Here is a 23,596-nt window from a genome sequence, read left to right on the forward strand (position 1 = left end):
AAATAAAAAGTAAAATTTTGCACAGAAAAATGTATTTATTGACAGCTTACAGTCATACAGATCCTCCCACAGAATCCCTGATGCTTTGCTTTGTCAGTGAATAGAAAGAAAAGAAATACAGCGTCATCCATGATGTTAACACCGTCCCATTGCTAGACCTTCAGTCTGCAAATGTTTGCCACTCCTTTCACCATTCTTATCTTCCAAAATATCTTCCTTAGTTCTGATTCACTATATGCCAGGTACTGTGTTAAGTATTTTATAAGAATTACATCAGATTCTAACTGAATGCAGCTATGTAAGTGACCTCAGCTATACCACACAGCACACAAAGACCAATGATGAGCTTAGCTCACAGAATCATAGGAATTAAAATCCTGCCACTGGTTTGAACCACTAAGTTTTGGAGTGATTTCTTACATAGCCATAGATAAAGTTGATTCTGAAATTTTACTTCCTCAATAATCATCTGAGTGCCTATTATGTGCAACGCAGCACAGCCTGGTGGCTAAGGGTGTGGGCTTTGGATTCAGATGCGTTGAAACCCTGGCTCTCCTACCTGCTAGCTGTGAGAATGTGAAAAAGATGCTTAGACTTCTTTGATCCTCAGTTTCTCCATACTGTACAAAGAAAGTCAATCATAACTTCTTCCTCATGCTCCTGGGAGGAGCAAACATGATCTAGGATGGTAAGCACACACACCACACACACACACACACACACATGCACACACATGCCACACACACCTTGCTTGTCTAGGAAATGCCTATTCATGTCAGCCTTCACTTCACAAATGCCCCTTCTTCAGGGAAACCTTTCCTAAAGACCACCCTCTTAGACTTCAACCGGCCTCCCCAATATGCTCACCACCATGTATTTTCCTGTGTAAGTACATATCATCAATCAGCAATCAGAATTACATATTCACATGTTCATGAATGTATTAGTGTCAGTCTCATGCACTAAAGACCTTCAGGTCCTTGAGAAGAAGGTCTGCCGCCTGTGGTGCCCTATTTTTCTAGCACCTAACACAGAGCATGGCACACCAAAGGTAAATATCTGTAACAGAATGAATGAAAAAAAAGCATTTACTGACTGTCATTTAAAGCTGACATGTGCCGAGTATTCTATAAAAAGGAGCTTGGCTATGTCCTGTGGGTTTCTGCAGAAATAAGTCCAGTCTTCAAAAAGCTTAGAGGCCAGGCACGGGAGCTCACGCCTATAAACCTAGCACACTGGGAGGCCAAAGCAGGTGGATAGATTGAGCTTAGGAGTTCAAGACCAGCCTGAGGAAGAGCGAGACCCCATCTTTAAAAAAAAGTAGCCATGCATAGTGCTGTGTGCCTGTAGTCCCAGATACTCGGGAGGCTGAGGCAAGAGGCTCTCTTGAGCCCAAGAGTTTGAGATTACTGTCAGCTATGATGCCAGAGCACTCTACTGAGGGTGACAAAGTAAGACTCTGTCTCAAAAAAAAAAAAAAGGCCAGGCACGGTGGCTCAGGCATGTAATCCTAGCACTCTGGGAGGCCAAGGCAGGTGGATTGCCTAAGCTCACAGGTTCAAGACCAGCCTGAGAAGAGTGAGTCCCTGTCTCTAAAAACAGCCAGGCATTGTGGCGAGCGCCTGTAGTCCCAGCTACTTGGGGAGGTTGAGGCAAGAGAATCACTTAAGCCCAGGAGTTTGAGGTTGCTGTGAGGTATGACACAACTGCACTCCACCAAGGGCAACAAACTGAGACTGTGTTTCAAAAGTAAAAAAAGCTTAGTCCAATGTATGTGTACTAAGGTTAGTTACTTTTGTATGTGGAACAAGGCACATACAAAAGTAACCATCTAACACTGTGAGATCTAGATAGAGTGCCCTGTGAGTTCTGAGAAGGCAAAATCCAGACTTTCCAAAAGAGCAGTTGCATTATGGACTCTATACACCAATGTGCCTATCCTAACAAAAAAATGAGGCATTGACTTACTTCTTTGGGCACAGAAACCTGGCCTGAGGAAAACTCGACATCAGATCCATAATTCATTATTTCATTCATTTATTCATTCACCAGATTTTTGAGTCTCTAGTAGATGCTAGGCACTATTCTAGATACTGAAGATCAATGAACAGCATCAGCAAACTGACATTCCCTCTAAAAAAGGCCTCCATAGCAACACCACGTTAACTAGTGCCCTACTCCCTCCACTGTGTCACCTCCTCTCATGGTGGCAGGCCTTTCCATTTAACAAATAACCTTCATTTCCCCAACTCCCTTGGCTTGGCTCTCTGCTTGCATATGGAGTTCAATACCCAGAGGTTGCTGCCCAAGCCAAATTGCAACTTTTGCAAATCCTGCTTAAGAATATGAATGCTCAAGAATAGAGAAGCATGAATCCTATGTACTCAATTTTGATATGAGGACAATTAACGACAATTAAGGTCATGGGGGGGGGAAGGAGGGAGGGGGTGGGGCCTGGGTGTGTGCCACACCTTCTGGGAGCAAGACATGATTGCAAGAGGGACTTTACCTAACAAATGCAATCAGTGTGACCTGGCTTATTGTACCCTCAATGAATCCCCAACAATAAAAAAATAAAATAAATAAATAAACAAACAAATAAATAAATAAATAGAATATGAATGCTGAAAGAGAACTTACAAGATCTTCTGAGACAACACCCTCATCTTACAGATGCAGAAAAGACACCCTAGAAGGAAGACCCACCGCCAAAGTCACTCACAGAACTATCCAAACACAGAGCCACTCTAGAGTCCACAATACCACCTCCTATTGGGTGATCTTGATTTTTCAAAGAAATCTTCCATTTTCCTATTATCACAAGCCACAGTCCTAGGAGCAGAGGACCACTGAGTATTTCAGGCAAGGGTTCAACGTTTGTATTGAAATCAGTTGTAGTAATACAAACAACAATATTTTAGAGCCCTTACTAACATCAGTCTTTGTGAGGAAAGAAAAATAGCTCAAAGCAGTCTGAACTGTATGAAGGATCCTGAGGTGTGTAAAATGTCTCAGGCCCAGAGAGACAGGAGTAGGGGACTTCCATCTCACATGCCCCCCTAGCCTGGTGGCACCTGCTGCTTCCCCCATTATCTTCAGTGCCTGGAGTTTGCAATACAAAAAATAATGCAGAGCCAGTCAGTAGCTTATGTTATTTTAATGTAAATTATTAGTAAACAACTTAGGAACTGCCTCATCTTTTCCTTTTAAAACCCATTTGTAACTGATGCTAATCAGAGCTACTTGAATCTATGCTTCAAGGTTGTAATCCTCAACCTTGGTCCAAATAAACACTCTACTTAAGTTTATTTTGTCTGGTTTCTTTTTTTTCCTTGAGGTCGACAGCTGTGTTAAGCACTTTATATGAATGTCTATCTCATTTGGATCCTCACAACCACCCTATGAGTTTGGTACCCTTATTTTCCGCATCGTACAAGCTACCAAGCTAAGGCACAGAGTGTAGGTAACCTGCCCAGTCCCACAGCTGTCCCATAAAAAAAGAGAAAGTAGTGGGGCAGTGGACTGACAGGACACAGTAATCCAGGATGATGCTTCGACGGCCTCCACTAGCTCGGAACAGGTCGGCAATGAACTAGAAAGATGCGCCAGCTATCTGCAACCCCAGCGGGGCTCGGAGAACTAGGTTTTTCTGAGGCACTTTCTAAAAACCTCTCCCTTCCGCCGGGGCAGGCTGTGGACGTGAGGCCCAGCACGGCGCCCTGTCCCTCACCCTGCACGGGGAGACTTCGAGGAAATCACCGCCACCCTCGCCCCACGCATCCCTGCTGCGAACCCCGCGGCCGGGGGGAGAGCCGGTGGGTGGGGATTTCCTGGTGGACAGAGAGGAGAGGGCGGCAGGCAGCGGGCGTGGGAGAGGGCGAACCCGGACGGGCCGCGGGGGTCCCGTACCTTTCGGAGGAAGCTGGCGACCACCTGCTCGAAGGGGTACTTGTACACCTGCCGCACGTCCACCGTGACCCCCATCCCCGCGCGCCCGCCACGCCTTCGCCAGCGCACGGCCGCCTGGCTCGGCCACTGCCCGCGGGCGTCCCAGCCGGCAGCCGCGGGGCGTGCGCTTTTCCCGCCCCTTTTTCAAACTTCCCGAACTTTATTGGCCACCGGGAGAAACATACAGTCGGCCCCGCCCACGCCCCCTTCCGCCAATGTCGCGGGAGGGGAGGAGGAGGGGAGAGGAGGGGGAGGAGGGGTGGGGGTGGCGGTGCCCGGCGTCGGAAACCCGGATCGCGGCCCGAGCGCCGGCTGGGCGGTCACAGCCCCGGGCCCCGCGAGGCGCGCCTGTCACCTCCCGGCCACGGCGCCACACCCTGGGAACCTTGTCCTTTTATGTCATCTGGAGTCACAGACTGAGTCTGTGCTGCCTCCAGCACTGGAATAAAAAAGTTACTAACAAGTAAACTCCAGGGTGACACAGGTCAGCTTCACTCACCGACCGACCGCGGCACAGCTGGCTCTGAGGCTTGCGTTTGGGCCTCAGGAAATAAAGAACGGTGTTTTAGAGTATCCAGCTCCGTAGGGAAGTTCTTTGACTCATAAAAGTTTAAACACCATGGAACGAGGAACCAAATGAGTGTTCTTTGCTCCACGTACAGAAATAAGAAGGTTAGCAGATTTATGCAATAAATGACTCAACGTTACTGAGCATCCACTGTGCGCCAAGCACTGGGTGGGGTGGGGGGATTCAGCAGTGAATGAAGCACCATCCCTGCTCTACTGAGGGATGGATGAGCCAGACGTAACACCCAACCAGCAAGCTAGGAAAAGAGACAGAAAAGTCGTGAAAGTTACTGGACCTTGGGCATAATTTTAGCTGGGATGAACGCAGAAGGTCTCTGAAGTGGTGACTTCTGCTTCTATGACTTTATGGTCTCCCTGGCTAGCACCTGGTCTGGCCACACCTTAGCCTGGAGCCTGGAAGAAATCTAGCTCTTCTCTGCCTGCCTCACCCCTGCAAGAGACAGAGGCTGGAGAGGAAATCCACAGGGAGGCTGACAAGCCGCCTGTTGACAACCACTAACCTCCAGGAGATTTTCAATGGTGCCAAATACACTATTAAAATGCTAAATTTCTCTAATCTACTTACCATACTCCTCCCTTACTCTGCTCACTTCAAACCTCCAATGCCCCCTTTCCTAGTCTTATACTAAATCATTCATTACCTTGCTTCTTTTTTCACTTAGTAAATGAGTAACATCTCTCTGCCACATCTATCAACCCGCCAGTCTAAATGCCCAGCCTTCCCTCCTGTGCCTTTGGGTGAACTTTCAGCACTTAGCGTAGGTCCCGTTTGTGTCTCTCCTTGTCCAAGGAATTCTGAGGTGGGCTGGCAAATGTTTAACAACTCTCCTTTAAAAAACAAACCAAACAAGGCCCCGATTTGCAAGAGTTGCTGATTTCTGCTGTGTAAATACTCCTGTCAGGTTTAAAGCTATCAGCATGACGTCACTAAACACAAAGGGGCAACTAAGGGACATCCAGTGACTGAAGTCAGGAAGAGAAGCCCAGGAGCCCCCATCATCTTCCATTTCCACCATTCACAGTATCATAAAGAACCACAAGATAAGAATGAAAAATGCAGTAACATAGTATTAGGAAGGAATTAGTTCTGAATATTTATCACTCTTATAAATATAATGTATTAGGCCGGGCATGGTGGCTCACACCTGTAATCCCCGCAATTGAGAGGCCAAGACGGGTGGATTGCCTGAGCTCACAAGTTGGAGACCAGCTTGATCCAGAGCCAGACCCCCTCTCTAAAAATAGCCAGGCATTGTGGTAGGTGCCTGTAATCCCAGCTACTTCGGAGGCTGAGGCAAGAGAGTTACTTGAACCCAAGAGTTTGAGGTTGCTAGGAGCTATGATGCAATGGTACTCTAATGAGGGCGGCAAAGTGAAACTCTGTCTCAAAAAATGTATATAAAATGTATTTAGTTGTAAATTTATATAATATATGATAACAGCTGTATTGAATGCCTACTCTAGCACATCCCTAGAAGTTCCTGTCTTCTTTCTTGCTCAAGAACATCTCTTTAGCAATATCCCCCTCAAGAACATCTCTTTAGCAATATCCCCCTCCATCATCAGCTTTGCCTCTACTGGAACATTCCAACCAGCACATAAGTACATTGTGACTTCCATCTTTAAAAAAAAAAATCACTCTTAACCCCATGTCTTCCTCCATGTGTATTCTAGTTCTCTGCTCCAGTTGTGCTCCTCAGAAGATCTTCCTATGATCTCTTGAAACAATTAATTCTTATTAAACCTATGGGCAGCATTTCCTTGAAATATGGAGGAAGGAATTCAGTAGAGGGTGAGATGCCAAAGCTCTTACATGTGTTGAGTGTAGGTATCAAACCAACTCTGCTATATCCCAACCCTTCCTTACAAGAAAATAAAAAACAATCCCCAAAGGAAACTACATAGCCCACAAAGGAGAGATCATTTACTTGCAGAGTTTATGGTATCTTGTGTCTACTTCTGTTACCAGAGAGAAGCTGGAAACTGGATGTGATATGCAGCCAGCCAGGATGGGCCCCGGGCGCTGGGCCTGCCCTCACTCCACTCTGACTACCAGTTTCTTCCAGAACATATCCTTGCACAGCTACTCACCAACTCCTGATTAAGTGACCATGAAAGGCCAAGTTTTTGTCCTGAAAGGTTAAAGGACCCAGCACCTCCTGGCTCTAACTGGAGCTGCTTAGCTGACTTATTTGGTAAGAACAAATATCACCTGCCCATTCCAAGGACATGAGGGCACTCTGAAGGTGAGACTTGTGCCAGGGTTGACAATAATGTGAGGCCTCTAATCTGATGGCTCAGAGTCACTGCCAGTTCATACAACCATACTCTCAACTTGCTGTGTCCCCAGAGAGGGAGAGAAGGAACTGTGAAACAAATTTCCATTACTTTGAAGTCGGGTGGTTTAACTGGTCAGGCACTTAAGTTTGGAAAGTTGTTGGCCAAGCTTAGAAGTCCATGACCTCATTTGGTCTTAAGATACCAACTATCTTACCAAACAGCTTTTGTTAGATACCAAACTCTTTTGTATCACCATAGCAAGATACAAAAGTTTGAACATAGTAAACATCCAGTAAATTTTGGTTGAAGGAATGAGTGATTTGCCCTTTTTAAATGCTGTGAGTTTTAAGTGGACAAAGTGTTGATCCTGACCCTCTTTTCTTGCCCTCTCCTCTCTCTGCTTTTAACACCTCATTCATGTTGGTTCAATTTCTTCTTCTGACCATCCTGACCATTTCTATAGTACTAATATTTTGTATGTTATCTTTTAACTGTCTGTAATATAAATTCTCCATTGGACTGTCAAGTTCTCAAGCCTGGGAGGAACTGCGCTTTATTCACGCTTCTTTACCCAGTACCTAGTAAAATACCTGGCACTTAGTGTACATTGAATAAATTCATGAGTGAACTTAATATAGAGTGTGAACTTGAACAAGTTCCTTCCCGCTCTGTACCTCAGCTTTTCAACAAAATGAACAATGAGCCAAGATTATCTCCAAATTCCTTTACAGCAATCTGAGATTTCATATGCAGGCTAGGGACCTGGCCAGGGAAGGCAACAGAGACATAGGTATTGGAACCAAGGCACAAAATAGGAATTTGCAATGAGAACAAAGTAAAATTTCAGAATAGATTCAATAGCAGGGTAAGTAGGACAGCAGCATCATTGAACCGCTCTTCTGAAATCAGGTATAGTCAGTGGTATGGCCGTAGAGTAAAGGCTACAGCACCTGATATTCCAAGGACGAATGAAGCCCAACCCTGCTTCACTTCCATGGTCAGAGGAGATCAGGTGTGTTCAAGTGAACCAGACTTCTCTTCCCCCAGTTAAGAGTCAGATTATTTAGTGAGTCAAAGGAAGTTCAAAAGGTCCAATCAGGCAGACAGGAAATATTTCAGGATAAGGAGCTTGTAGGTAACTGGACCATCCAACATGTCACAGAGGTCTATCAAATCCCAACACCTAGCAAAATAAATATGGTAAGTAAGTGTGGGTGCTACAGAGTAGGGAAGCAGGAAGAGTGATGGCAGGGAGACAGGCAAAGTCAAACTTAGAAGAAAAACCATGGAAGACCTCCCTGAGGAAGTGACATTCAAGTTGAAGAGAGGGAATATGTGATGCTTGTATTTGGAAAGTGATCATTCCCGGCACAGAGAATGGAAAGTTGCAAGGCCCTGAGATATGTGCTGTCCTGGTGTGATTGAGAACTTGGAGGGGCCTGTGTGGCTGGAGCTAAGGGCAGAAAACAAGGATCTGGGTCATGTAGGTTCTTCTAGGCCATGGTGAAGATAATGTTTTTATCCATCTGAGATGGGAAACTATTGAGAGTTTTGAGCAGAGGAGAGACATGATCTCAACTCTGTGTTTTAACAAAATCACACTGCGTGGAGAAATGACTATGCAGAAGCAAAGGAAAGAAAGAAATCCATCAGGAGGTGTGATCTTATGATGTATACATAAATAGGGTTTCACCCAGTTTCTGGCTCATAACTCCCATAGCCCTTGTTACGGTCTTTTTGTTTCAATGTTGGAGCATTTTAGACCTCAGAAGCAGGCTACAGGAAACAAAATCTCTCTCTTTGATCTCCTACCCTCCTTTCACCTGCCCAAGGTAGAACTCTAAACTTCTCCACTTTTCTGATAGTGGGTCATAAGACTCTTTCCCTTCCAGAAAGGGTCCTTCCCCATACACTAGAAAAAGGAATGCTGCCCAGAAAGGCCAAGACGAATCTAAACAGAAAGGTCTTGCTGGGTTCCCCCACTCCATGTTAGTTTTTTGGTTTTTTTTGTTTTGGGTTTTTTTTTTTTTTTTGACCCAGAGTCTCAAGCTGTCACCCTGGGTAGAGTGCAATGGCATCATAGCTCACAGCAACCTCCAATTCTTGGGCCCAAGCAATCCTCTTGCCTCAGTTTTTTTTCTATTTTTTACTAGAGACAGGGTCTGGTTTTTGCTCAGGCTGGTCTCAAACTCCTGAGCGCGAGCTATCCACCTGCTTCGGCCTCCCAGAGTGCTAGAATTACAGGCATGAGCCACTGCGCCTGGCCCCATCTGCTAGAATTAAAGCTTACCCTTCTTGTCCATTCACATCTCAATCATGGCTACCCAATGAAAGGCCCAAGGGGCTCAGTTAGGAGAGCTGCAGGATAGCTGAACATATGGAGGCTGCTGGGGGGTGGCATACACCTTTCCCCCATACCTCGCCCTGTGCATCCCTTCATCTGTAGCCTTTGTAATATCCTTTATAATAAACTGATAAACATAAGTTACTGTTTCCCTGATAACAATAACAATTTAATCATACTCAAAAAGAGGATCATGGAAACCCCTACTTGAAACTGGTTGCTCAGATGTTCTGGAGACCCAAACTTGCAACTCTTGCCTGGAGCCCTGGGGAGCTGGTGAGGGCTTACCCGCCCTCGCCCTGTGGGATATGATGCTACCTCCAGGTAGACAGTATCAAAATTAAATTGGAGGACACCCAGCTGGTGTCCGCAGCAGAATTGATTGAAGGCTTGGTATATGGGAAACCCACACACATTTGGTCCCAGAAGTCTTCTGAGTTAATGGTGATTGTGGTGTGAAAGCAGAAGGAAAAAAATACAGTTTGAATCCCCCTTCTCCCCACATGCAGACAAGAGATGAGGGTGGTGAGGGGTATCAGTGCAGGGGGTAAGCAGTTTAGGTTCTGGATCTGCCGTGAAGGCAGAGATGGCACAGAGTGCTGAAAGATGAAAGAGGGGCCAGGGCTTGTGCAAGCCACCACCTACAGAAAGCCCGCCTGGCCATACAGGGAAAGAAAGATATATTCATTTTCTGGGCAACTTTACAAAGTACCACAAACTGGATAACTAAGACAAGAGAAATGTGTTGTCTCACAGCTCTGCAGACTAGAATTCAGAAATCAAGGTAGATAGCAGGATAGATCGCCTCTGGGAGACATGACAGGGAATCCTTCCAGGCCTTTCTCCTGTCTTCTAATAGCCACAAGCCTCCTTAGCTGGTAGATGGTACGCATTCTCCCTGTTTTCACAGTGTCTTCCCTCTATGCACGTCTGTTAATGTACAAATTTTTATGAGGACATCATTAGATTAAAAGCCACTCTACTGACCTCAACTGTTACAGGCTGATTTCTGTCCCCAAAAATCCATATGGTAGAGTCCTAACCCCCAGTGCCTCTGCCTGTGACTTGATTTAAAAACAGAACATTTGAAAAGGATTTAAGATAAAATGAGGTCATATTGGTGGGTCCATTATAACTGGTGCCCTCATAAGAAAAGAGGATTAGGAGGTGGAGCAAGATGGCAGCCGAGCAGCAGCTTCCTTGCATCTGGGCACCGTGAGTCTGGGGAGATAGGACTCCAGGCATCTCTGGCTGGTGGGATCTGCCTATCATCAACCCTGAGAGGATACAGGGAGTCAGCGAGAGACTTCTGGACCCCAAGAGGAGGACTAAAACAGTGGAAAACCGGCAAGTGGTCGCGTGTGTTCAATCCGTCTAAACCCACCACAACTGTAAGTTCAGTAGCAGCGAGACTGCAAACCAAAAAGGCCTTACCTATGAACTGTTTTGGTGTCTTTGGACTTGACACTCAGCTGAACTGCCTTGGGGAGAGCCTGAGCCGGAGTGCGGAGAACATTGGCCTTTGTCTAGGGCCCCAGTCTGAGCCGCTGAGCCAGACGGAGCTAATAGTGTTTGGCTCTGGGTCACAGGCAGCCATTGTGAGCCATCTGCCCCGGCAAGCTCCGCCCTCAGGGTCGCAGAGCTAGAATTGGGTGGGAGCTGGTAACCCAGCGACCAAGTAGCCTAAGGGCGGGGTCTGAGCCGCCTTGCAGCCCTAACCCTCGGGGGCAGAGGGAGACCAGTTTTGGCACACAGGGTAAGTGGATAGCCACTTCAGCAGTGATTCCAGCGACAAGCACTTCCCTGGGAAAGCTTCTGCTCAGCCAGTGAACAAGTTCAAAGTGCCTTTTAAGTGGGCTGAAGAGAGATTTAGGGTGTCTACCTGCTGGGGTTTGAGAAACTAGCAGCCTCCAGTCATATCAGCAGAACTGTGATTAACATCTCATGCCCCAGAAGACCACGTGTTGCCCAGACAATAATCAATAACATATACATACTGCTTTGTTTTTGGTAGTGTTTTTTTTTTTGGTTTGGTTGGTTTTTTTGGTTTATTTTGATATTGTTGATGTTGTTTTGTTTTTTAAGCTCAACCTTTTCCATACAGATCCTTTTTCTTTCTCAATTTTTCTAGTTTAATTATAATTTCCCATTGCTGCCTATTTCAATAATTAGAACTTCATTTTTGTTAGTGTTCCTACCGCTATTATTTGGTTTTCCACCCAATTTTATCCCACAAAGTTTTCTGTTTGCTTGTTTTGGTTTGATTTACAGCATTTTTGTCTTTCCTCTCTACTTGGTGGAGGTGGAGTACTGTGTCTGATAAGGGTAGCAAAGAGCTGCTGACGTCAAGGGAACCACCCAACAGGGCACCCCCAGAAGGTGGTTTTTTTTAAGGTTGTATCAAAGTACCCTACTGTACACCTATATTGCTCTGTCTCCCTCTTTCTGTGCCTCTCTTCTTTTTGTCAATATTCCTTTTACCCACCCCCTCTCCTTTCTCTATTTTTCTTTGTTTTTCTTATCACTCGGTCCTGCTTTCTTTCATCCCTTCTTTGCTCTTCAACCTTTTCACCCTTCTGGTCCTGTAACCCTTAGTCCACAGGCACGAGAACTTAAAGAGCAAGAGGAAGTGAAAGGAAAATTAGGGCAAGGAAACAGAGAAAAGAAATCACTCATGAGGAAGAATCAGCAGAAAACTCCAGGCAACATGAAGAACCAGCCCAGAACAACCCCGCCAAGGGACCATGAGGTAGCTACTGCAGAGGATTCCACCTATAAAGAAATGTTAGGAATGACAGAAAGGGAATTTAGAATACACATGTTGAAAACAATGAAAGAAATGATGGAAACAATGAAGGAAACTGCTAATAAAGTGGAAAATAACCAAAAGGAAATTCAAAAACAGAATCAAATAAGAGATGAACAATATGAAGAATATAAAAAGGATACAGCAGACCTGAAGGAACTGAAACAGTCAATTAGGGAACTTAAAGATGCAATGGAAAGTATCAGCAACAGGTTAGACCATGCAGAAGAAAGAATTTCAGAGGTAGAAGACAAAGCTCTTGAGATAACTCAGACAGTAAAAGAGGCAGAAAAGAAGAGAGAGAAAGCAGAACGTTCACTGTCAGAATTATGGGATTTTATGAAGCGTTCCAACATACGAGTTATAGGAATTCCAGAAGGGGAAGAAGAATGCCCCAGAGGAATGGAAGCCATACTAGAGAATATTATAAAAGAAAATTTCCCAAATATCACCAAAGATTCTGACACACTGCTTTCAGAGGGCGATCGGACCCCAAGTCGCCTCAACTCTAACCAAACTTCTCCAAGACACATTGTGATGAACCTGTCCAAAGTCAAGACAAAAGAAAAGATTCTGCAAGGTGCCAGGAGTAAGCGCCAGTTGAGCTACAGGGCCAAATCCATCAGAGTGACCACAGACTTCTCTAATGAAACTTTCCAAGCAAGAAGACAATGGTCATCTACCTTTAATCTACTTAAACACAACAATTTCCAGCCCAGAATTCTGTACCCTGCTAAGCTAAGCTTCAAAATTGACGGAGAGATCAAATCATTTACGGATATACAAACATTGAGGAAATTCGCCACAACGAGACCAGCTCTACAGGAAATACTTCAACATGTTCTGCACACTGACCACCACAATGGATCAGCAGCAAAGTAAGAACTCAGAAATCAAAGGACAGAACCTAACCTCCACACTGATGCAAAAGATAAAACTAAGCAATGGACTCTCAGAAAATAAGACGAATAGAATACTACCACACTTATCAATCATCTCAATAAATGTTAATGGCTTGAATTCCCCACTGAAGAGACATAGATTGGCTGACTGGATTAAAAAACACAAGCCATCCATTTGCTGTCTGCAAGAAACACACCTGGCTTCAAAAGACAAATTCAAGCTCCGAGTCAAGGGTTGGAAGACAATTTTTCAGGCAAATGGAATTCAGAAGAAAAGAGGAGTTGCAATCTTATTTTCAGATACATGTGGATTTAAAGCAACTAAAGTCAAAAAAGACAAAGATGGTCACTTTATATTGGTCAAGGGAAAAATACAACAAGAAGACATTTCAATTCTAAATATTTATGCACCCAATTTAAATGCTCCCAGATTCTTGAAACAGACCTTACTCAGTCTGAGCAATATGATATCTGATAATACCATCATAACAGGGGACCTTAACACTCCTCTTACAGAGCTGGACAGATCCTCTAAACAGAAATTAAACAAGGATATAAGAGATTTAAATGTGACCCTAGAACAACTGTGCTTGATAGACGCATATAGAACACTCCATCCCAAAGATAAAGAATATACATTCTTCTCATCACCCCATGGAACATTCTCCAAAATTGATGATATCCTAGGACACAAAACAAATATCAACAGAATCAAAAGAATTGAAATTTTACCTTGTATCTTCTCAGACCATAAGGCACTAAAGGTGGAACTCAACTCTAACAAAAATGCTCGACCCCACCCAAAGGCATGGAAATTAAACAATCTTCTGTTGAATAACAGATGGGTGCAGGAAGAAATAAAACAGGAAATCATTAACTTCCTTGAGCATAACAACAATGAAGACACAAGCTACCAAAACCTGTGGGATACTGCAAAAGCAGTTTTGAGAGGAAAATTCATCACTTTAGATGCCTACATTTGAAAAACAGAAAGAGAGCACAACAACAATCTCACAAGAGATCTTATGGAATTGGAAAAAGAAGAACAATCTAAGCCTAAACTCAGTAGAAGAAAAGAAATATCCAAAGTCAAATCAGAGATCAATGAAATTGAAAACAAAAGAATGATTCAGAAAATTAATGAAACAAGGAGTTGTTTTTTTGAAAAAATAAATAAAATAGATAAAACATTGGCCAGACTAACGAGGAATAGAAAAGTAAAATACAATAAACGATAAAGGGGAAATAACAACTGATCCCACAGAGATACAAGAGATCATCTCTGAATACTACCAGAAACTCTATGCCCAGAAATTTGACAATGTGAAAGAAATGGATCAATATTTGGAATCACACCCTCTCCCTAGACTTAGCCAGGAAGAAATAGAGCTCCTGAACAGACCGATTTCAAGCACTGAGATCAAAGAAATAATAAAAAATCTTCCAACCAAAAAATGCCCTGGTCCAGTGGCTTCACTCCAGAATTCTATCAAACCTTCAAGGAAGAGCTTATTCCTCTACTGCAGAAATTATTCCAAAAAATTGAGGAAGAAGGAATCTTCCCCAACACATCCTATGAAGCAAACATCAACCTGATACCAAAACCAGGAAAAGACCCAAACAAAAAGGAGAATTTCAGACCAATCTCACTCATGAATATAGACGCAAAAATTCTCAACAAAATCCTACCAATAGATTACAGCTTATCATCAAAAAAGTCATTCATCATGATCAAGTAGGCTTCATCCCAGGGATGCAAGGCTGGTTTAACATACGCAAGTCCATAAACGTTATCCACCATATTAACAGAGGCAAAAATAAAGATCACATGATCCTCTCAATAGATGCAGAAAAAGCATTTGATAAAATCCAGCATCCTTTTCTAATTAGAACACTGAAGAGTATAGGCATAGGTGGCACATTTCTAAAACTGACTGAAGCTACCTATGACAAACCCACAGCCAATATTTTACTGAATGGAGTAAAACTGAAAGCTTTTTCTCTTAGAACTTGAACCAGACATGGTTGTCCTCTGTCACCTTTACTGTTCAACGTAGTGCTGGAAGTTCTAGCCAATACAATTAGGCAAGACAAGGAAATAAAGGGAATCCAAATGGGAGCAGAGGAGGTCAAACTCTCCCTCTTTGCTGACGACATGATCTTATACTTAGAGAACCCCAAAGACTCAACCACAAGACTCCTAAAAGTCATCAAAAAATACAGTAATGTTTCAGGATATAAAATCAATGTCCACAATCAGTAGCCTTTGTGTACACCAATAACAGTCAAGATGAGAAGCTAATTAAGGACACAACTCCCTTCACCATAGTTTCAAAGAAAATGAAATACCTAGGAATATACCTAACGAAGGAGGTGAAGGACCTTTATAAAGAAAACTATGAAATCCTCAGAAAGGAAATAGCAGAGGATATTAACAAATGGAAGAACATACCATGCTCATGGATGGGAAGAATCAACATTGTTAAAATGTCTATACTTCCCAAAGCAATCTACCTATTCAATGCCATTCCTATCAAAATACCAACATCGTACTTTCAAGATTTGGAAAAAATGATTCTGCGTTTTGTATGGAACCGGAAAAAACCCCGTATAACAAAATAAAGCTGGGGGCATCAGCATACCAGATTTTAGTCTGTACTCAAAGCCATAGTGGTCAAGACAGCATGGTACTGGCACAAAAACAGAGACATAGACACTTGGAATCGAATTGAAAACCAAGAAATGAAACTAACATTTTACAACCACCTAATCTTTGACAAACCAAACAAGAACATACCTTGGGGGAAAGACTCCCTATTCAACAAATGGTGTTGGGAGAACTGGATGTCTACATGTAAAAGACTGAAACTGGACCCACACCTTTCCCCACTCACAAAAATTGATTCAAGATGGATAAAGGACTTAAATTGAAGGCATGAAACAATTAAAATCCTCCAAGAAAGCATAGGAAAAACACTGGAAGATATTGGCCTGGGGAAAGACTTCATGAAGAAGACTGCCATGGCAATTGCAACAACAACAAAAATAAACAAATGGGACTTCATTAAACTGAAAAGCTTCTGTACAGCTAAGGAGACAATAACCAAAGCAAAGAGACAACCTACACAATGGAAAGGATATTTGCATATTTTCAATCAGACAAAAGCTTGATAACTAGGATCTATAGAGAACTCAAATTAATCCACATGAAAAAAGCCAACAATCCCATATATCAATGGGCAAGAGACATGAATAGAACTTTCTCTAAAGACGACAGACGAATGGCTAACAAACACATGAAAAAATGTTCATCATCTCTATATATTAGAGAAATGCAAATCAAAACAACCCTGAGATATCATCTAACCCCAGTGAGAATGGCCCACATCACAAAAATCTCAAAACTACAGATGCTGGCGTGGATGTGGAGAGAAGGGAACACTTTTACACTGCTGGTGGGACTGCAAACTAGTACAACCTTTCTGGAAGGAAGTATGGAGAAATCTCAAAGCACTCAAGATAGACCTCCCATTTGATCCTGCAATCCCATTACTGGGCATCTACCCAGAAGGAAAGAAATCCTTTTATCATAAGGACACTTGTACTAGACTGTTTATTGCAGCTCAATTTACAATCGCCAAAATGTGGAAACAGCCTAAATGCCCACCAACCCAGGAATGGATTAACAAGCTGTGGTATATGTATACCATGGAATACTATTCAGCCATTAAAAAAAATGGAGACTTTACATCCTTCGTATTCACCTGGATGGAAGTGGAAGACATTATTCTTAGTAAAGCATCACAAGAATGGAGAAGCATGAATCCTATGTACTCAATTTTGATATGAGGACAATTAATGACAATTATGGTTATGGGGGGGGAAGCAGAAAGAGGGAAGGAGGGAGGGGGGTGGGGCCTTGGTGTGTGTCACACTTCATGGGGGCAAGACATGATTGCAAGAGGGACTTTACCTAACAATTGCAGTCAGTGTAACCTGGCTTATTGTACCCTCAATGAATCCCCAACAATAAAAAAAAAAAAGAAAAGAGGATTAGCCCAGGAGTTTGAAGGTGCTGTGAGTTATGATGTCATAGCACTCTAGCCTAGGGGCAACAGAGTGTGACTTAGCCTGAAAAAAAAAAAAAAGACAGAAGAGTGAGACACACACACACACACAAAAAAAAAAAAAAAAATAGAAGGAGGAGAAGCAATTAGGACACAGACAGGCACGGAGGGGACACCATGCATAGAGAAAGCGAGAAGATGGCCACCTACGAAGGAGAAATCAACCTGCTGACAACTTCCTTTGGGACTTCAGCCCCCCGAATTGAGCACAGGTAACTTTCTGCTGTTTAAGCCACCATGTCTGTGGTACCTTGTTATGGCAGCCCTAGCAAACCAATACATCGTTTTAACTTGATCATCTGCTAAACTTACTTTCCAAATGAGACCCCATCCATAGGTAATGGGGGTCAGGACACAATTTAACCCACCACTCCCATTGCCCTGTTTACTGCACCTCCTTCTTGGATTCTCTGAGTTTTACCAGGGTTCTTTAATAAATCTCCTTTTATGCCTCATTTGAGCTTTTTCTCCCTTTGAACTGAGACTCCTACCTAATATGATGTTAAAGAAAAATTTAACTATTGTGAGTTCAGATGCCAAAAGAAAAAAAAAGACCCTTCATTCCTCAGCCTCTGTCCATCTCCAAATCAACCTAGCTCCTGAGACCTTTTAAAGTTGAGATGGCTTTCACATTTAAATTTTTTAACTCTCTGTGTTTACCCTTTCACCTTCATTGTTTAGAAATCCAATAAAAACTTGTATTTATTTTATTTGGTAAAATTGCATCCTTTAAGGCCAATTCACCTCACACTGTAACTACAAAAGAAAAAATTTTCTTTGTAATAGCAGGTCGCAATTAATGGCATGTATTTTGTTTTTTTAATAGCATGGATTTTTAATGCATCTATTTAATTTTTTTTTTTTTTTTGAAACGGAGTCTTATTTTTTTGCCCTCAGTAGAGTGCTGGGGGGTCATAGCTCATAGCAACCTCAAACTCTTGGGCACAAGAGATCCTGTTGCTTAGCCTCCCAAGTAGCTGGGACTACAGGTACCCACCACAAGACCTAGCTATTTTTAGAGATAGGGGTTTCACTCTTGCTCAGGTTGGTCTCGAACTTCTGAGCTCAGGCAATCCACCCTCCAAGGCCTCCCAAGTGCTAAAATTATAGGTGTGAGCCACTGCACCCAGCCTTAACACATCTACTTAAGATGCTTCTTGTCTGGGAAGAACAATTTTAAAAAACTGATATCATAACAGACTAAAGGCCAGAAATTATAGGAGGCCAATTGTGGTGGTACTGCAGATAACAATAATAATAATAAAACCAAAGGCATATATAGTACAGAGAAGATTACAGAGGAAGAGTAGCCGAAAGCTAAGGAATAACAAATTAACCTCAAGGTGAGAAAGCTTAACCAGTTTTTTCCCTTCCCACATAGTTTTCTACGGGAAGAAGGTCTGAGCAGTGAGGTACTGTAGGATTGGGATGAGTGAGGGATAGGAACGGAAAGGGCTGAGATATATACATGTGGTTTTCATCCACAGTTCCTGCCTCACAGAGATGGTCTCATTATAATGTTGCAGTGCTTTAGGCCTCAGGAAACAGGATTTTTCTCTCTGATTTTCTCCTTTCTTCACCTGCCCAAGGCAGTACAGTAATCTGATTATGGGCCATGAGACCCTCATTCCACAGCAAGCCCTGCCCTTCATGCTGGAGGAAGGCATGCTGTACAGAGGCCAGGAAGAAATCTGAACGGGCAGGCCTTTCTGGGTGAATCAGATTAGCGCTGAATCACACCCTTTTTGTCCAGTCATATTTTGACATCAGTGTCCATGCTTCGATCATGCTCCCTATCCAATGAAGTCTTCATAAAAGGCCCAACAGGACAGAGTTTCAGGTCTCCCAGAGAGGTGGGCATGGGAAGACTGACAGGTGCCGGGAGTGTGGTGCACCCCAACTCCATGGGGAGAAAAGTTCCTGTTCTGGGGAACTTCCTAGACCTCACCCTGCGTATCTCTTCATCTGGCTGTTTATTTCTATCCTTTAAAATAAGTCAATAAACGTCAGTGTTCCCCTGAGTTCTGTGAAGTGCTCTAGCAAATTCATGAAACCCAAGGAGGGATTGCGAGAACCCCAAATTGAAGCCCATCTGTCAGACATTCCAGAAGCCCAAACTTGCAACTTGTATGTGAAGGGGGGTGGGCAGTCTTAGGGTGTGAGCCCACAACCTGTGGAATCTGAAGCTATTTCTGGGTAGAAAATGTCAGAATTAAATTGGACACCCAGCTGGTGACTGGTCATGGGGTTCTGAAATCTTCTTGTTGACTGCTATTGAGTTAGTGTAAGAGCAGGGGAAAAAAAACAGTGTGAGGTTTTCCTAATGGCAGGAAAGAAGGGAATCATAAAAGAACCCAGTGCAAAGGAAGAGTAAGCTGGGGGACAAGTAACTAGCTGAACGACATTGCCTTAGCCTACTTGTTACTTTCTTTTTCCTCAAAAAGCCATCTAATTTTTGGTCCTCTGGATATATAGGAATTGTAGGATCAAATGGCAGGTCTATTTTTAGATCCCTAAGTGTTCTCCAAACATCTTTCCAAAAGGAATGTATTAGTTTGCATTCCCACCAGCAGTGTAGAAGACCAAAAATCACGTTATAACAAAGATACTTCTACCAGAATGTTTATTGCAGCCCAATTCATAATTGCTAAGTCATGGAAGAAGCCCAAGTGCCCATTGACCCACGAATGGATTAATAAATTGTGGTATATGCACACTATTGAATATTATGTAGCCTTAAAGAAAGATGGAAGTTTACCTCTTTCGTATTTACATGGATGGAGCTGGAACATATTCTTCTTAGCAAAGCATCTCAAGAATGGAAGAAAAAATATCCAATGTACTCAGCCCTACTATGAAACCAATTTATAGCTTTCATATGAAAGCTATAACCCAATTATAGCCCAAGATTATGGGGAAAGGGGAGAGGAAGGGGAGAGGGGAGGATGGGTGGAGGGAGGGTAATTGGTGGGACCACATCTATGGTGCATCTTACAAGGGTACATGTGAAACTTACTAAATGTAGAATATAAATGTCTTAACACAATAACTAAGAAAATGCCAGGAAGGCTATGTTAACCAGTTTGATGAAAATATTTCAAATTGTATATAAAACCAGCACATTGTACCCCATGATTGCATTAATGTACACAGCTATGATTTAATAAAAAAAAAAAAAATCTGATTGATGAGAGAGGCTGAAATGGCAATGGTATCAATCAATGAGGTATCACCCAAGAATAACGATAACTATCAAATAAGTCTATTCCCAAATTCAGGTGTGTCCAAAGGAACTTATATATATACTCAATCTTTATAATAATCTTAAAAGGTAGGCATTTGTCTTAGATTGAGTTTCCTGGAAACAGACTATAAGACAAGAAGTTATGTACAGGGATGGGGAGCTCCTTTGGGGAGATACTACATGTATCCCTAAGTAAGAAATAAAAGATTGAGCAGAGAGACAATCGTCCCCCAAGTTTGGTTCAAATTGAGGCCTGTAGGAAGCTCTGGCCCTGGGCAGCCCCCACTGAGGTAAGGAAACTGGGTGGACAAGTCCCCGAAGGAGCACAGCATGGAGGGGTAGGAAGATTCCCTGAAGAGGGGACACGAGTGGAACCCCACCACATCTATCACCATTGCTGTCCACGGTTTACAGATGAATGAGCTAAGGCAAGGAGAGTTAAAGAACTCACCCAAAGGGAGCAGAATCTCGTTTCTTCTAATCTTTTTCTGCAAAGATGTAAACTGACAGGTCAAAGTAAGTTCAAGAAAACTGGCACGATTTGAAGCCATAACACATAAGAATGTCCAGATTAAAGACATTGATGTTTCTAAAGAAAGGATAAACCAGTCAGAAGTAGGATTGGTTACTTATGAAAGAAATCCTGGGAAAGAGGTTAGTGTGAACATAAGAGAAATTACCTCCAGAAATTGAAGATTCATGTAAAGATATTGAATAATCCTTTCCCGATTAGAAAAAAAAATCTTTTTTTTTTCTTTAACCTTAAGCAACTCTCTGATTCCTATCTTGGTCAGCTCACCAAGCAGGGTGATCTTGTCAGTAAGATCATTTCTAATTGGCATGGCAGTAATACCTCAAAATAAAGTGCTTTGTGATCTTGCTTTAGTTTCCCAATAATCTGAACAACTACTGTGTGTGATATTATGTGTGATCATGTGTATTTGGTTTTCCTGAGTCCACCCATAAGACATGGACCCTCTCTTAGTTAGAGGTGAGACATTACAGATGCTAAGCCCACAAGCTAAAGGGTTAATTCCCGGGATATAACAACACATGCCCCTAACACTGTCCTTACGTGTGACCAGGCATCACAGACTCGCTTTTCTTTATGGTCATTGTGTTTTATATGGTGACCAGGCGGCCAGGCCAGCCTATACTAGAATGCATGAAATAACATTCCAGTAACGCTGTCAGAATCTCCCTGGGACAACCGATTAAACAACTGTTAAAAAATGGAGAGATCATCCTTAGTCCCCATAAGATGTGAATTAATCCATCAACAGCTGCTTCCCTAACCTCAGAGCTGGAAAAAAGAGGAAGCTTAAATGCCAATTTTTCTAGGCACAAATCTTAAACAATTGATTCATCAACCAGAGCATATGACACCAACCAGGCAAAAGGTGGCCCATGACCTGGGAATGAATGACAAAATTCCAAATTGCAATTAATCAACACAGGCATGCCAGAAGAATGACCAACTCAGACCACCCTTCCAGCACTCCTCAGATTAGATGGAGCCCCTGATCATGTTGCCAAGAGAGAAGGCAAATAAACAAACAAAAAATAAATAAAATAAAATAACTGGTAGTGCTAGTTCCTGGGACAAACATCTCTTAAGATTCAGAGGATTATATAAAGTGAATGAATAATTTTTTGGTGGGTCTATTTACTATCCACTCTTTCCACAGGATTTTCTGCACAGTCAGCTTAGAACACAAAGAAAAGTTAGATATTATTTTCCCCTCAAAGGTAGAATGGGAATTGCTGGTTGCCAACTCAGCATTCGTACTGTCCATTTGTCTTCATATTAGAATTCTGTTTTCCCTCAGGTTTTCACCAAAACCCTAATAAGCACTCACTCAGAGCTCTGCAGTGTCAGAGGTGGGCCTGATTTGTCTGGGAATGATCTCCACTGCCAGAGAATGGGCTATGGCCCTGTCTGGACCAATGAGGCATGAAGAGAGGTTTAGTGGGGGCTTCTGGTAATTAGCTCCTCTCCCCCGATATGAACAAGGACGTGCCCCACCTAAAGCCAGCAGACATCCTGTGGGCAGACAGCCCCGACCTGATCCCATCCCTAGGATGAGAGGAGCCAAAAGCCAGGAAAAAGCTGGGCTTCCAGTGAACACTGTGGAGTCCCTGGACCAACCACCCCTAAATACCACTCTATTGCCCCATCTGAACAAATCCTCTTTGGTAGTCTAAGCTACTTTGAGTTGGATTCTGTTTCTTGTGATCTAAAGAACCCTAATTGGTAAAAATATTACAATCTAAATTTAGCTCCTCTGGAGATGTGTTTTCTAAAATCAAGCCATAGGATAAAATATTCTATTGGAGCTATGTTGCAAATCTCTCAAAGAGAAGACTTAATCTAATATTTCTTTATATATTTCTAGCATGCAAAGAACACAAAATAGTGACTCCTTCATGTGATTCAGAATAGATAATGTATAAATAAGTGCTTTTATAGTAGAAACTCCTATTCAAATAAAATAATAAAGGAAATATGATACTAATATAAGCTCTTACTATAATAACAATAAAGCTGACATTTATTGGACATTTAATACGTGGCAGGCACTATTCTTTGTGTAATTGCTGAGAGTACTTTGCACGTATTAGTTCATTTAATCTTCACCTCAATAGCCAGGTACTGTTATTATCCACAGTTTGCAGGTTACAAAACTGAGGCACATTGACTCAGATGCATATAAGAATGTTTGCTGATTTAAGATGAAAATTCTCAGCAGTCAAATAACTAATGACTAACAAAAATAAAACCTTAAAGGCCACGTGTGTTGGCTCACACCTGTAATCCTAGCACTCTGGGAGGCTGAGGCGGGTGGATTGCCCTGAGCTCACAGGTTTGAGACCAGCCAGAGCCAGAGCGAGACCTCATCTCCAAAATACCTGGGCCTTGTTGTGGGCGGCTGTAGTCCCAGCTACTTAGGAGGCTGAGGCAAGAGGATCACTTAAGCCCAAGAGTCTGAAGTTGTTGTGAGCCACAAAGTGAGACTCTGTCTCAAAAAAATAAATAAAATAAAATAAATTTTTTAAAAAGTCAAGTCTCATGCTCCAACCAGTAGGATTTATCTAAGGCAGTTCATGACAGGATTGTGTTTCATCTTCTTGACAAAATAAGAAGGTAAAAAGCATAGATCTATTTAGTTTTTAAACCTTAATATGTTGATTATAGATTCTTAGAAATCTATTTTTTTTTCATTTGCTATAGTCTAAAGGTTACTGTAGAAGCATTCAATAATCCATGCTTTTATTGGTCTGATCTGTTAATCTGTAACGTCTTCCTAAAATGTATCTACTTGTTAACCTAGATATACCAAGCCATGTATTTGAGCC

General features: G+C 42.6%; 1 protein-coding gene across 7 annotated transcripts in view; it reads right to left on the reverse strand.

Annotated features, from left to right (window-relative positions):
* The window catches only part of PRELID2 (PRELI domain containing 2), a 108,000-nt gene that overhangs the window by 77,242 nt on the left and 7,162 nt on the right, over positions 1-23,596 (reverse strand). The window contains exon 1 of one of the 7 annotated variants that reach the window (XM_053567210.1): positions 4,812-4,958. The exons of 2 other annotated variants lie outside the window; for them this stretch is intronic. Coding sequence is in view for 2 of the 5 variants with exons in the window: in XM_053567203.1 (XP_053423178.1) it covers positions 3,910-3,984 (75 nt within the window). In the remaining 3 variants the exon portion in view is untranslated. Of the gene's footprint in view, positions 1-3,909; positions 4,049-4,447; positions 4,502-4,811; positions 4,959-23,596 lie in introns of those variants that run through there. 4 more of the 7 variants (XM_053567206.1, XM_053567209.1, XM_053567203.1 and 1 more) reach the window with 4 other exon arrangements.

This window comes from Nycticebus coucang, chromosome 17 (genome assembly GCF_027406575.1).
Source record: "Nycticebus coucang isolate mNycCou1 chromosome 17, mNycCou1.pri, whole genome shotgun sequence".
Taxonomy (NCBI): domain Eukaryota; kingdom Metazoa; phylum Chordata; class Mammalia; order Primates; family Lorisidae; genus Nycticebus; species Nycticebus coucang.